General features: G+C 43.1%; 1 protein-coding gene across 6 annotated transcripts in view; it reads left to right on the top strand.

Moving 5' to 3' along the window:
• Nucleotides 1–13906, top strand: part of LOC106610784 (palmitoyltransferase ZDHHC14) — a 101511-nt gene continuing 87605 nt past the window's right edge. For 2 of the 6 annotated variants that reach the window (XM_014210350.3, XM_014210346.3), the window contains exons 1-2: nucleotides 1–474; nucleotides 4312–4621. In XM_014210350.3, coding sequence (XP_014065825.1) covers nucleotides 4377–4621 — 245 coding nt within the window. In that variant the 5' untranslated portion in view covers nucleotides 1–474; nucleotides 4312–4376. Of the gene's footprint in view, nucleotides 475–590; nucleotides 639–1069; nucleotides 1318–2092; nucleotides 2207–4311; nucleotides 4622–13906 lie in introns of those variants that run through there. The other 4 variants (XM_014210347.3, XM_014210349.3, XM_014210348.3 and 1 more) reach the window with 4 other exon arrangements.

Below are 13906 nucleotides of genomic sequence, written 5' to 3'. Positions count from 1 at the left end.
TTCTTGTTGCAATGAGCAGCGCAACGTGAGGGTGGCAGCAGTGGGAATACTTTCCCAACAATATAGCAAACACAGTGTGTGATATCGATGTTTCAGCAGCCTGTCTGGGAATAGTGTATCGCGCAAGCGAAGGAGTACGTGGCAGAATTATCGGCATATCCTCAGATTTGGCATGTCTGTAGCTAGCTGAGCGATCTTTCGTACTACGCGCGACGACTAGACAGAGAGCCAGGATGGAGCATCTTTTCTAAACAGCCCTCGCGCTATCTGCTGCGGTTGAAGTGGTGTGGGACCGATGAACGTGTCTATACGCTGACTTTCTATGAATGAAGCGTTTGGTGTTTTCAGACCAGGCATAAACGTTTTGTAATTCAGAGAGAAAGGATGATATTGGTTTCGACTGCAGTTCGCAACAAACCCGGATACAAGAGCGGAAAAAAAGTGCCGTACCACAAGCAGTGTCGACTTACTTTGGTGAGCTGTCAGAGGGGTAGAAACACTAACGTTAGAGGGATTCGGTTTCTGTGATGGTATGCCGCAGGTGATGTGACCGTAATGTTTGCTGAATTAAAACGGGTATTGATTTACAGGAAACGACAGAACACTCAGAAGTCCCCCCTCCCCGAGTTTCATTACAAGTATGTTACAATGTCGTTAACTTAGCTAGCTGCATTTTCTTTTTTGTTGGTAGTTTGCTACTAGCTAACGTTAGCTGTCTATACCTAGACGTAAAGTACATTTGCCGAATTATTTTCACGTAACATTAGTTAACGTTTGATTATTTGGTAATGTTTGTTCCGTTAGCTAACTACACATTGTTACAGCGGTGATATGAACGCTTCCGTACATCCCGTTACATTAACTAACTAGTGTAAAATATAGCAGGCAAACTTTCAAATAACCTGTTCTTGGCGATACTTTAAGTTCTCAATTCGGGAGAAAAGTATATCTTATACATATCCGTGTCCAGTTGCAGGTGGTCCTCCCAAAACCAGATAATATTCAGAAAAGTATCAAATCCACGTTTTGTAGAGTTAGAAATGCCTCTTGCATGTGTGTAGATCTTTGTTTTGGTCGCACTGTGAAGCGCTGCCATTTAGTTCCGCACGTGGCCCCGACTAGTTCCTGAAAAGATGTTGGGAAATGCAAGAACTCTGGCAACTAAAATGTCATGGGAACTCCTCACTCGGCGCCAAACGTGGATTTAATATATTTCAGAATATTCTGTTTTTTGGAGAACCACCTGCAACTGGGCACGACATGTATAAGATACACTTTTTGCCGGAGTCGAGAGAATTAAAGTATTGCCAAGAAGAGGTTAGTTAAATGTGCCTACTATGCTTTACACTAGCTAATGTATAAAGGTCTAAAGGAAAGGTTCACCCATTTTGAATGTTATATTGTTTTTGTGCATCTCTGAGTGATGTTCTATTGATTCCCTGGATCATTTAATGTTTTCATGTGTTTCTGAGTTATTGGCGTTCAAGCAGGGATAAATCCAGCAGGTATGACGTAGCACTGTGATAAAACCGCTCTCACTGCACTGGAAGTTAATATGAATACGACTTTTAGATCGCAAAAACGTCTATCATACATGTCAGATTTCAATACTGTCTGATGTCATAACTCGGGAGAATGTCTTCTCTCAAATGAGCCATTGGTCATATTTTTTGCGATATTCCTACCTCGAGAAATTTGTCATTTAACGGAGGGCCTAGGGTGTATTGCATGGTGCTGTTGCCAGAGATATTATAGAAAGGAGATAAGAATCCAATGAATGAAGGAGCGTGTAACGCCCCACCCAGCAAGACTGCGGACCAATCGTGTTCACGTTGTCATGCTGCGTCACGCGTTTGCTAAGCTAATCCTTTTCAAATTTACTGTATATGTCAAGAAATGTGCCTATTAAGTATGTAATGTCACGATTCCAAAGCTATTCGATACTACAGATGGCAAGTTAATTATCTCCCATTTTGGAAAAGATTTGTAATGTTGAACTTCTGGTTTATGAATTTGGTGCTAATGTTAGGTTTTTGAGCGATTTCCCAATAGACTCCCATTCAGTCCTTGTCCCAGAATCGCACAGAATGCACCGTGCGGCCCATTTACGTTGCATGGGCAACTTTTCCCATCTCCTTAAAAGTATTTCCGCCATTGCGAATGTTAGACTCCACTCTGATGGACATCGATCAGCAGGTTGAACATGGTGAGATTGTAGACTCCTAAATTGATAGTGCAGTTTGTTTAGGCGATTTTTACAGCTAACTAGCTACGTTACATGCTGATATTGTCTTTGGTATTGTTGTGTTTAGCTACGTTTGCTAGCCAGCCAGCCCATTGCATTGCGGATTTTTGTAGTCGACTTGAGCTGCAACAGATTTCCACAAAGATTTTCAATGGTGCTACCAACCTTATTATGACGCCATATAACACAAAAATTAAACATTCGTTCACAAAAAATATTGTGCTCATTTAACACTGTAAATTAAAGGAATAAGTGGTTTTGGGTGGATTGTTAGCTGCTTTTAGCAACTCTAGTATTTACACTAGGGTTGCTGGGAATTAGCTTGCAATAAAAAGGAATAGTCCACCGAAAACTAGAAGTTAAATAAAATTACATTTCAACTTCCTGTGTCGATTGTCTGTAGCCTTGGTCCTTATGCGGGGAGGAATTTGATAAAAAAAACATGATGGGACATATAATTAAACAGAATGTCCACAGGTGGGTCTGTTGTAGACCCATGCAGTTCCACAGTAAGGTCAGTTCCTCTGCTTACTTACATCATGTTAAAAATATAAGTCCCCCACAAGTTCTTGCTTTTTGTGCAAGTGTGGTGCATATTTAGGACTTTTATTTTGATGTGAGGTAAGTGGACAAGAAGTGGGTCTACAAAAGACCCATGTTTGGAAAGCCTGTTTAATTTACGTTCTATTAGATGTTTTTCTCCATTTCCCCCCCTGCATAAGGACCAACCCTATGGACAATCAGCAGAGTAAGCTGAAATTGAATTGTATATAACTTTTGGCTTCCGGTGGACTATTCTGTTTTTTTTTTGTAAGATAATTCCGAGCAACGTTAGTTTCAAGTTTTAATGGCACATGCTTAAGTACAGTAAAATGCCTTTCTTGCAAGCTCTAACCCCAACAATGCACTAATCAATAACAATGTAATGCTACAAATAATAAGGTATAACAAAAACACACAAGATATAAGAAGAACACAGTAAAGTAAGTAAGCATACTATATACAGGGTCAGTTCCAGTACCATATTTACAATGTGCAGGAGTACTGGATCAATAGAGGTAGTTATGTATAGGGGTAAGGTGACTAGGCCTCAGGATATATGATAAACAGAGTAGCAGCAGCGTATGTGAGTGAGTGGGTGTGTGTAGTCAGTATAAATGTATGTGCATATTATGTGTGTGTGAGCAAATGATGGAGTGAGTGTTTGTGTGTGTTGGAGTATCAGTGTACGTAGTTTAGGGCTCTGAGTATGCATAGAGAAAGTGCAAAAATAATAAAATAGTCCGTGCTGCCATTTTGTTAGCTATTTAGCAGTATTATGGCAAAGGGATAGAAGCTGTTCGTGAGCCTGTTGGTGTCAGACTTGATGCACTGGTACCGCCTGACGTGTGGAAGCAGAGAGAACGGTCTATGGCTTCGGTTGTTGGAGTCTTTAACGATTTCCCGGGCCTTCCTTTCACACCGCCTGAGAGTGATCCTGGATGGCAGGGAGCTGTCCGCACCACTGGGCCGTCCACACCGCGCTGGTGTGTAAATACTAGCGTTGCTAAAAGCAGCTAGGGCATGGAAGCATTCACCTTTCACCGCCATAACAATGTGTGGCTAGGGCCAAGGAACGCTAGCTAGTGAAAAGTTTCAAGCATGTGAGAAGCTGTCACTTGTAGCTAGCTAGTTATCTTAGTGGTAAAATGGGTAGCCAAGTAGGTCTGGCTGTCATGCTAGAGAAATGTGTGTGCTTAGATTTAGCTACATAAACTCCCCATAGTCCATTATGAACTCATAAAACATTAGCTGTCTGATAAAACATGACTTCTTAAATGGTAGCTAGCTAACCTTCTAAATCCATACAACATCATCAGCAATAATACAACAAAAATTAAAAGTGATCCTAAAGTCAGACTGGTCCCAGATCTGTTTGTTTTTTTTGCCAACTGTTGTTCATTGTCTTTTTGGCATGACAGCAACCATAGGAGTTGGCTCGGCTGTATACACCACCCACAGAACTGGGACCAGGCTATAATCAGACCACTTTCTTTCCAGTAACATAATAGTTGCTTTCATTACAGCGGCGCTTGTACCCCCTGGCCCTGGACTGCTTCAACTGTTGGGGGATCTCACTGAGTGACCATTGATGCTGCATCTCAGGGTTGCTGAGCCTATGCGAGAGTGCGAGTACAGCCAGATCAGCACTCGCAGCTCGACCCCGATGGAGACTCCATACAAGAAGAGGACCCCAAAGAGGAGGAAGTGGCAAGCCTTCCCTGGGCGGAATAAATTTTACTGCAATGGGAGGATCATGATGGCCAGGCAGACAGGGGTCTTCTACCTTACCCTTGTCCTAATTCTCATCACAAGTGGACTCTTCTTCGCTTTTGAGTAAGTAGCTAAAGGTTTTGCCCTTTGATTTTGCCATCGTTTCTTTGGCCATGGCCACTTTGCCTATGAACTGGGCATTGGGGCTGTCTGGAGTTTTGGTGTGCTGTAGCTAACAAAGAGCCAGGGTTTATGGGCCAACCTGTCACTGTGTATTAGCCAGGGGTGGCCTGTATGTGGATGAGACTGTGGCTCTCTCACTCACTGTTCCTCAAGGTGCTCTTTCACCTTGAGCTGTCACATTGAGCAGCGTCTTGGAGTTGGCAGAGGGTTTAAAGCCTTTTCATTCCGTTAGCTCAGCTCTAATGTTTAATCTTAGACATTTTTCTGGAACTGTCATGGCAATTAATTAGAGGGTAGATACTGTAGCGTAGGTGGGCTACTTGTCTTAACTCTCATTCATCACTCTTACTGACAGCCAGGACAGCCTACTTGATGTCCATTTGCCTCTCGGGTTAGTAATCATGGTAACGCTTGTCTAGTTTCTTTTGAAAAGGTGTCTGCTCTTGTTTGTCTGTCATAGTCACTGGTTGAGTGACTGCACTATACGATACTTGTCCATGTATGTAGATTGGGGCGGCAGGTAGCCTAGTGGTTAGAGCGTTGGGCTAGTAACCGAAAGGTTGCTGGATCGAATCCCCGAGCTAACAAGGAAAAATCTGTCATTCTGCCCATGAGCAAGGTAGTTAACCCACTGTTCCCCGGGTGCCGATGACGTAGATGTTGATTTAAGGCAGCCACCCAAGGGGTGGCCAAGACACATTTCAGTTGTACAACTGACTAGGTATCCCACTTTCCCTAGACTCCATAAGCCTTAAATGGTCCTTTCCAAATAAATGAATTTCAGTTTCATTAGCATTTTTGTTCTAGACAACTCCTCCTCTCTCATTCTTCCTCTCTTGTGTGATTCAGGACCGGCAGCTTTTCTCTCTAGGGGTTCCTTATGCATGATCAAGACCTGGGTATATTCTTTATGTCATATCAATGTAAAAACCTTTTCCATGTTGTCATTTCTGCTAATCCTGACCTGCTGCCAGTTCCATTCCATTAGTAGTGCTCTGCATTATGTGAGAGATATTGACCTCCTGCCTTCCACCAACTTTATCAGCTAGACTTGTGTAAACTCACCTCAGTGCCGTCACTGTCATAACCCCAGTCGCCAAGAGCAATTCTGGTTGTGAGCATTCATCACTGTAAAAAAAAACTGCACCACCAACCAATAGGCTACAAGTTATATTTTGGCCAGTGGAGAGCTCTCTGTATATAGATGAAAATCGCCGAGACTGGTAACCATCCAATCCTCACACAAGGACCTCCATCCACCCACCTGGAGAATACCAGCTGCTTCCTAGTGAAACACCCCTTTGGGCTTAATTTCCTGCCTGCCTGACCTGCCCAGTTGAACCAGCACTCTCGCCCGGTGCTGCCTTTGGTTGTTATCACTACAGTGTTCTGTTCACAGGAACAGCAGAGGACAACGGAGAGCTCAGTACCGTAGGCTCAGTAATGTCGCATCTCCTCTCTCCAGACCTGCAGGCCATCCGAGTCCTCCTGACTATTCTCTCTGTCACCCCCCCGTTCAGCTGAGAGGAGCCAGCTATCTATCGGACAGGGTGCTAGTCAGGACAGTGAACCTGCTCGCTGTGGTTTGCTGTCCTCAACTTTAATGCGTCTAGATTTGCTGTGTATTTCCTACCTTTCACACGCCGGTACCAGCCCAGGGCATTGTCGTGAACGTCAAGCCTAATCCCTATTGGTGCCTGCCTGGCTGCCATAACGCAAAACCCTCATTCCTCTTTCTCCTTCAGTTGCATATCATGATAAGGTTGAAGGTGTGTTGTAACCAAACGGCAGAGGCTTGGTTGTCTGCCTGTCGCTAGCCTTAAACTCACATCAGAGGTCCAGTCTGGTGAGGTCATCCATTGTTCCTCTGCGTTCTCCAGACTTCCTTCCAGTTGGTGGAGAGAAAGCGGAGATGTATGAAGCAGTAAAGCTTGGGAGGCAGCAGGAAAAGCAGATATTGTCTTCATCCCTCTTATTGTCCCCAATCTCAGAAACAGATACTCGGCTATTTATGTATGGTAAGCCCTCTTGGTGAAAGCCAGACTCTGGTCTGTTTATTATTCTGTTCTGTTGCTCCCGCCTAGACGCCCATGTGCGCTGTTGCAACTTGCACATGTTCCCCCTTGTCTTGTAAAAGCTTTACCCAGACAAATGTTTTGAAGTAGTTATTTTGAGGCACTGTAGTTAATTCCTTTAGAAAGTACTGTAGGCCTTGTTCTACAGGACTTCCTGTTGTCCAAGGAGATGGTCTGAACTCTTATGTTTGTCTGTCTATGAAAAACTCTATTCTGGACTGAACATAGGCTTAGTTATTGAAAGCAGCTAGCTTGTGACACGGCACAAATGAGGTGTGTGTGTGTGTGTGTGTGTGACGTGTAGCAAATCATAATAGATGGCAGGCAAGATCCAGTGACCCGCTCTCACTCTCTCTCACAAGCTTGCTCTCGCTCGCACGCCCGCTCTCGCCCTCTCTCACTCGTGTCCTCTCTCCTCAAGTATGGTTGCTATTAGACCCGCTGCTTTGTCTCGCTCTGAAATTTGTGCAAGACCGAGAGACCCAGATCCCCCTTTGTTTGTTTGCCACGTTGTCTCAAGATTAAAATACACATCTACCACATGTGGCGTGCAAGTCTCTGTGTGTGTGTGTGCAGGGATGGAATTATTTCTTGAATTTAAGGGGCATTTCTGCACCCTTTGACTTGTATAATCGGGTGGGTAGGTGAGTGTACATTTGAGTGATTTCTATGTGTGGTTGCGTGGGTTTGTGTGTTATGGTTGCCCACTGTGTGTGACCTCATTCTGAATGTCATCTCTCTGTGTGACAGTCTGAATGTTTTACTTCAATAATAAGGAAGGCCAGTTCCTTCCTGCCACATAGCAGCAAAAACACGCAACGCAACAGTTAAACTACTGCCAGGGGTCGCATGATGATGTAGTGACCTAACGCTAATCTCAGTTAACACATGATGACTTGGCATTTGGCAAAATGTAAAGGTAATGGACATGTTTAACCAGGTGTGTTATGGTGAGTATGTTTTAGTGTGGTTTTTGAGTGGGTGTTGGCAAGCAGGATCTTGTTTTACATACACACACACACACACACACACACAAGGGATGTGACAAATGGAAAAATGTTCTTAACGTTTAAACTGACCTTAAAAAATCCATTAAAATAAATTAAAAGTCATAATTCTGTGTGAACAATGGAGAATATGGTCCTATTGTGTATGGTGTTCCTATTACATGACTGTTAAGGGTAATTACATTTCTTCCACCACAGTCAGGCTGAATATCAAACTCAACACTTGGCCCCTAAGCCCTTTTAACTCAACGCTTGGCCACTCGCTTTTGTGTTCGATAGTGATCACTCGAGTCTGCAAGTGTTTTGGCCAAAATGAGCATTGAGACGATGCACACTCAATGTCCCAACTGCCACTTATCAACATTCCAACATTCTGAATCATTCACAAGCATTGTCACCCACGACCTGTCTTGTGAGTGACTCGCTCACTATGAAACACGAGCACTTGGGCCGACGGACGCGCAATATTTCTTCCATGGCAAAAATGAAAACACAAAGCAGAACTCCTTGGCCCTTTAAAAAAAAATGCTGTATGTAAAATATTGTGTGCTATAGCTTAGAAATTAAATAAATGTTGCTCTGGATGACAAAATGTTTGTTTCTAACATTAGGGCTGTTTTTTTCTCAAGAATTTAAATCCGTTTTGTGTTTTGTTTCCTTGCTACGATACTAACGAGGGTCGCGGTACTGGTGTCGTCCCAGCTCTATATGGCAACCGGGGAGTATGTGCAAAGTAGTGTTTCAAAAGGAGTGGATGTATGGAAAGCTAACGATGAAATTTGACTGACTGGTGCACGGTATAGCAAACATATTTTTTTCTGTAGAACATAAACTGTTTGGTACTAGAATTTGACACTTTCGGTACTTTTGTCAAATGTGTCTTCCGTCGTAAACTGAGAGGATCAAGTCTGTCTCAGCGCAGCCGATGTCCCCACACGAGCACACTGTGCATGCCTCTTGCCTGCTCAGCGTACTTGTTGCTAGAGCTGCCACCGCACTGGGAATCTGGTCTGCATCATGTTCGCTTCCCACTCATGCTGCACAGAAGTTAACACACTTGAATAATTCAACATGCCATGTAGAAATGTTGAAACTGTAGTGTTAATTACTGTTCGCAAAACAATGTCCATAGAGGCTAGAACACTTTATAATGCAAGAAGATACCGGTAGCTTCCAGCTTTGTAGGCTAATTTCCTTGCTAGCTTACAGCTGAAGCTAACATCAATTCACATCCATGGTACTTTGTTTGTGATAATATGCAAACTATTTTCTTTGTAATTTACTGGAAAGCTAACAATGAAAGTCATGGGACCGATTTATTAGCATTTTTCACACCATGTCCAAATCATACAAAAGTATCTCAAATGTATTGTGAAGCTCAACAAAGTTACTTATAGATGATTTAAACATCATACAAGGAAAATGCTAATATCGGTCCCATGACTTAAATGGGATTTGTGCAACCAGGGCATGTGGAAACAGTGCCAGTGAAACCAAACCTTGATTTCCTGTCTTAACTTGTCCATTGACTGCTTACAGGGTAACGATTTGTATTTTTTTTTTTGTAATTTGAGTGAATTGTCCCTTAATGTCAATCCCTGTTCATCATAGCTTCCTCTTTCTTGACAAGCATATTTCAATGGCAGGCAGTGCCACTAGGAGTGTGGTTTAAGTTGCCATCAACTATTGAGAGAGCTTTATCTTCTTGTACCACATCTACAACTAACCATAACAGTCTGGAGCTCAGAGCTGTACAAAACAGGTGGGCCTAGATCCGTCCCCATCAAAGCAGGGCATTAGAAACTAGCACCAAGAATGTCTATATGATCACAATACCAGTGGAGCTGCTAATCCTAACGCTACTCTCCTTCCCTACATCAGGATTAATGCCAGTGTATGCTATTTTGTTTATGTTCTGTTTGCTCGTCAGGCTGAAGTGCTCTGTCATTATGCACATGATCCCGTAGACCATCGGCTGCAGCTATCCAACCCAGTGGTGAATCATACCCTCTCATTTTCAGGGCATGCCTGTGACTGAGCAGGCAGCAGCCAGGTAGCTCTGACGGGATGGCTTGGTTACACAGTGGAGTATGGCATAGGATTAACCTCAACTTTCATTTGTTATAGCCTGAGAATTATTGAGTTTGACAACGTTTGCTGCATTTCTGTAACATCTCTTTGTCCATCTCCTTTTCAGAGATGTCAGGATGCCTTTTGGTTACAGACAGTATATTCTGAGGATGTATGTTCCCAAGATGAGACTAGAGACTGAAATACAGCTAGGCCTGTATCTTATTGAACACCCCAGGCAAAGCATTAATAGCAAATTATTGTAACTGCGTCCATCAGAGAATACAGCAGGTAACAATTCCCTCAGCCAAGGATGTTGGGAATAGTTTAACATTTTTATTACAAAGGTACATCCTCTTTTATGTAGCTTAGTTCTGCCCAGTGTTCAGAGAGAAGGTAATATGTTTTGGAGGACTATGCAAAGGCAGAACTCCTGCAACTGGTAAGTCAATCCCTCCAGGGGCAGCCAAATGTGAAAGAGTTCAGTATGCTTCTGAGGGCAACTTTTTGGCACAGCCACACCCGCAACGCACACCGTTTCCTGAGAATAAAGCACACACTTTCCTGAGAGGGGGAGTTTGTTCTATGCCTACATAAAGTCTCTCAATGAGTCAGCAAGAAACCACTTACAAGTGTCACCTGCCCTTTTGAAAAACATCCTGATGGAACTTACACAATAGCCTGCCTTTCACTGCATCCCCGACCACAGACGAGTTCAAACTGCTTTTCAATAATCTACATTTCATAAACTCGATTTAATTGACACACTTACCATTTGAGTTGCGTAACTGGTCAGTGAACAATGAGGTAGAATACTAAACTATGCTAAAGGTCATCCAGCCTCATCTGTGTGTTTAGCAAACATTTCCCTGTTTGGACAAGTCGTTCCTAACAGGTCACTCCTTGTCATGTACTTTCCTGTTTCTGTCTCTTTCCTGCGAAGCCGAGAGAGGCTAATCATCTGGGTCAGATGGTTTAGACCCTTTAAGGTTGCTGCCCCGATCCTCGCCAAGCCTATCTCCAACCTTTTTAACCTGTGTCTCCTTTCCTTTCTGAGGAGGTTCCCATTGTTTGGAAGGCAGCCACGATTCGTCCTTTATTTAAACTGTTATAGGCCTATTTCTATTTTGCCCTGTTTATCAAAAGTGTTGGAAAAATAATCAACTGACTGGCTTTCTTGATGTCTGTAGTATTCTCTCTGGTATACAATCTGGTTTCCGCTCAGGTTGTGGATGTGTCACTGCAACCTTAAAGGTCCTCAATGATGTCACCATTGCCCTTGATTCTGAACAATATTGTGCTGCTATTTTGATACCGGTAGACCATTCCATTCTTGTTGGTCGACTAAGGAGTATTGGTGTCTCTGAGGGGTCTTTGGCCTGGTTTGCTAATTACCTCAGAGTGCAGTGTATAAAGTCAGAAAATCTGCTGTCTCAGCCACTGCCTGTCACCAAGGGTGTACCCCAAGGTGAGATCCTAGGCCCCACGCTCTTCTCAATTTACATCAACAACATACAGTTATAGTCAGAAGTTTACATACACCTTAGCCAAATACATTTAAACTCAGTTTTTCATAATTTCGGACATTTAATCCTAGTAAAAATTTGCTGTCTTGGGTCAGTTAGGATCACCACTTTATTTTAAGAATGTGAAATGTCAGAATAATATTAGAATGATTTATTTCAGCTTTTATTTCTTTCATCACATTCCCAGTGGGTCAGAAGTTTACATACACTCAATTAGTATTTGGTAGCATTGCCTTTAAATTGTTTAACTTGGGTCAAAAGATTCGGGTAGCCTTCCACAAGCTTCCCACAATAAGTTGGGTGAATTTTGGCCCATTCCTCCTGACAGAGCTGGTGTAACTGAGTCAGGTTTGTAGGCCTCCTTGCTCGCACACACTTTTTCATTTCTGCCCACACATTTTCTATGTGATTGAGGTCAGGGCTTAGTGATGGCCACTCCAATACCTTGACTTTGTTGTCCTTAAGCCATTTTGCCACAACTTTGGAAGTATGCTTGGGGTCATTGTCCATTTGGAAGACCCATTTGCGGTCAAGCTTTAACTTCCTGACTGATGTCTTGAGATGTTACTTCATAATTTTCCATCCTCTTGATGCCATCTATTTTGTGAAGTGCACCAGTCCCCCCTGCAGCAAAGCACCCCCACAACATGATGCTGCCACCACCATGCTTCACGGTTGGGATGGTGTTCTTTAGCTTGCAAGCCTCCCCCTTTTTCCTCCAAACATAACAATGGTCATTATGGCCAAACGGTTCCATTGTTGTTTCATCAGACCAGAGGACATTTCTCCAAAAAGTACGATCTTTGTCCCCATGTGCAGTTGCAAACCGAAGTCTGGCTGTTTTATGGCGGTTTTGGAGCAGTGGCTTCTTCCTTGCTGAGCGGCCTTTCAGGTTATATTGATATAGGACTTGTTTTACTGTGGATATAGATACTTTTGTAACTGTTTCCTCCAGCATCTTCACAAGGTCCTTTTGCTGTTGTTCTGGGATTGATTTGCACTTTTCCCACCAAAGTACGTTCATCTCTGGGAGACAGAACGCGTCTCCTTCCTGAGCGGTGTGACGGCTACGTGGTTCTGTGGTGTTAACACTTGCGTACAATTGTTTGTACAGATGAATGTGGTACCTTCAGGTGTTTGGAAATTGCTCCCAAGGATGAACCAGACTTGTGGCGGTCTACAATTTCTTTTCTGAGGTCTTTTCTGATTTCTTTTGATTTTCCCATGATGTCAAGCAAAGAAGCACTGAGTTTGAAGGTAGGCCTTGAAATACATCCACAGGTACACCTCCAATTGACTCAAATGATGTCAATTAGCCTATCAGAAGCTTTTAAATCCATGACATTATTTTCTGGAATTTTCCAAGCTGTTTAAAGGCACAGTCAACTTAGTGTATGTAAACTTCTGACCCACCGGAATTGTGATACAGTGAATTATAAGATAAATATTCTGTCTGTCAACAATTGTTGGAAAAATTACTTGTGTCATGCACAAAGTAGATGTCCTAACCGACTTGCCAAAACTATAGTTTGTTAACAAGAAATTTCTGTAGTGGTTGAAAAATGAGTTTTAATGACTCCAACCTAAGTGTATGTAAACCGACTTCAACTGTAGCTCAGGCTGTAGGAAGCTCTCTCATCCATGTATATGCAGATGATACAGTCATACTCACCTGGCCCCTCCCCGGATTTTGTGTTAAATGCTCTACAACAAAGTTTTTTTTTTAGTGTCCAACAAGCTTTCTCTACCCTTAACCCTGTTCTGAACACCTCCAAAACAAAGATCATGTGGTTTGGTAAGAAGAATGCCCCTCTTCCCACAGGTGTTATTACTACCTCTGAGGGTTTAGAGCTTGAGGTTGTCACCTCATACAAGTACTTGGGAGTATGGCTAGATGGTGCACTGTCCTTCTCTCAGCACATATCAAAGCTGCAGACTAAAGTTAAATCCAGGCTTGGTTTTCTCTATCGTAATCGCTCCTCTTTCACCCCAGCTGCCAAACTAACCCTGATTCAGATGACCGTTCTAGATCGGCAGGTAAGGGTACTCTCGAGCGGCTAGATGCTTTTTTTACCATTCGGCCACCAATGCTCCTTATAGGACACATCACTGCACTCTATACTCCTCTGTAAACTGGCCATCTCTGTATACCCGTCGCAAGACTCACTGGTTGATGCTTATTTATTCAACCGTCTTCGGCCTCACTCCCCCTATCAGAGAGATCTACTGCAGACCTCATCCTCCACATACAACACCCGTTCTGCCAGTCACATTCTGTTAAAGGTCCCCAAAGCGCACACGTCCCTGGGTCGCTCCTCTTTTCAGTTCGCTGCAGCTAGCGACTGGAACGAGCTGCAACAAACTCAAACTGGACAGTTTTATGTCAATCTCTTCCTTCAAAGACTCAATCATGGACAGTCTTATTGACAGTTGTGGCTGCTTTGTGTGATGTATTGTTGCCCTTTGCTGTTGTCTGTCCCCAATAATGTTTGTACCATTTTGTGTTGCTGCCTTGCTATGCTGTTGTCTTAGCTCTCTTATGTAGTG

This window comes from Salmo salar, chromosome 09, assembly GCF_965601325.2.
Source record: "Salmo salar chromosome 09, fSalSal1, whole genome shotgun sequence".
Lineage (NCBI taxonomy): Eukaryota > Metazoa > Chordata > Actinopteri > Salmoniformes > Salmonidae > Salmo > Salmo salar.
This window is presented reverse-complemented; position numbering and strand designations above follow the sequence as displayed.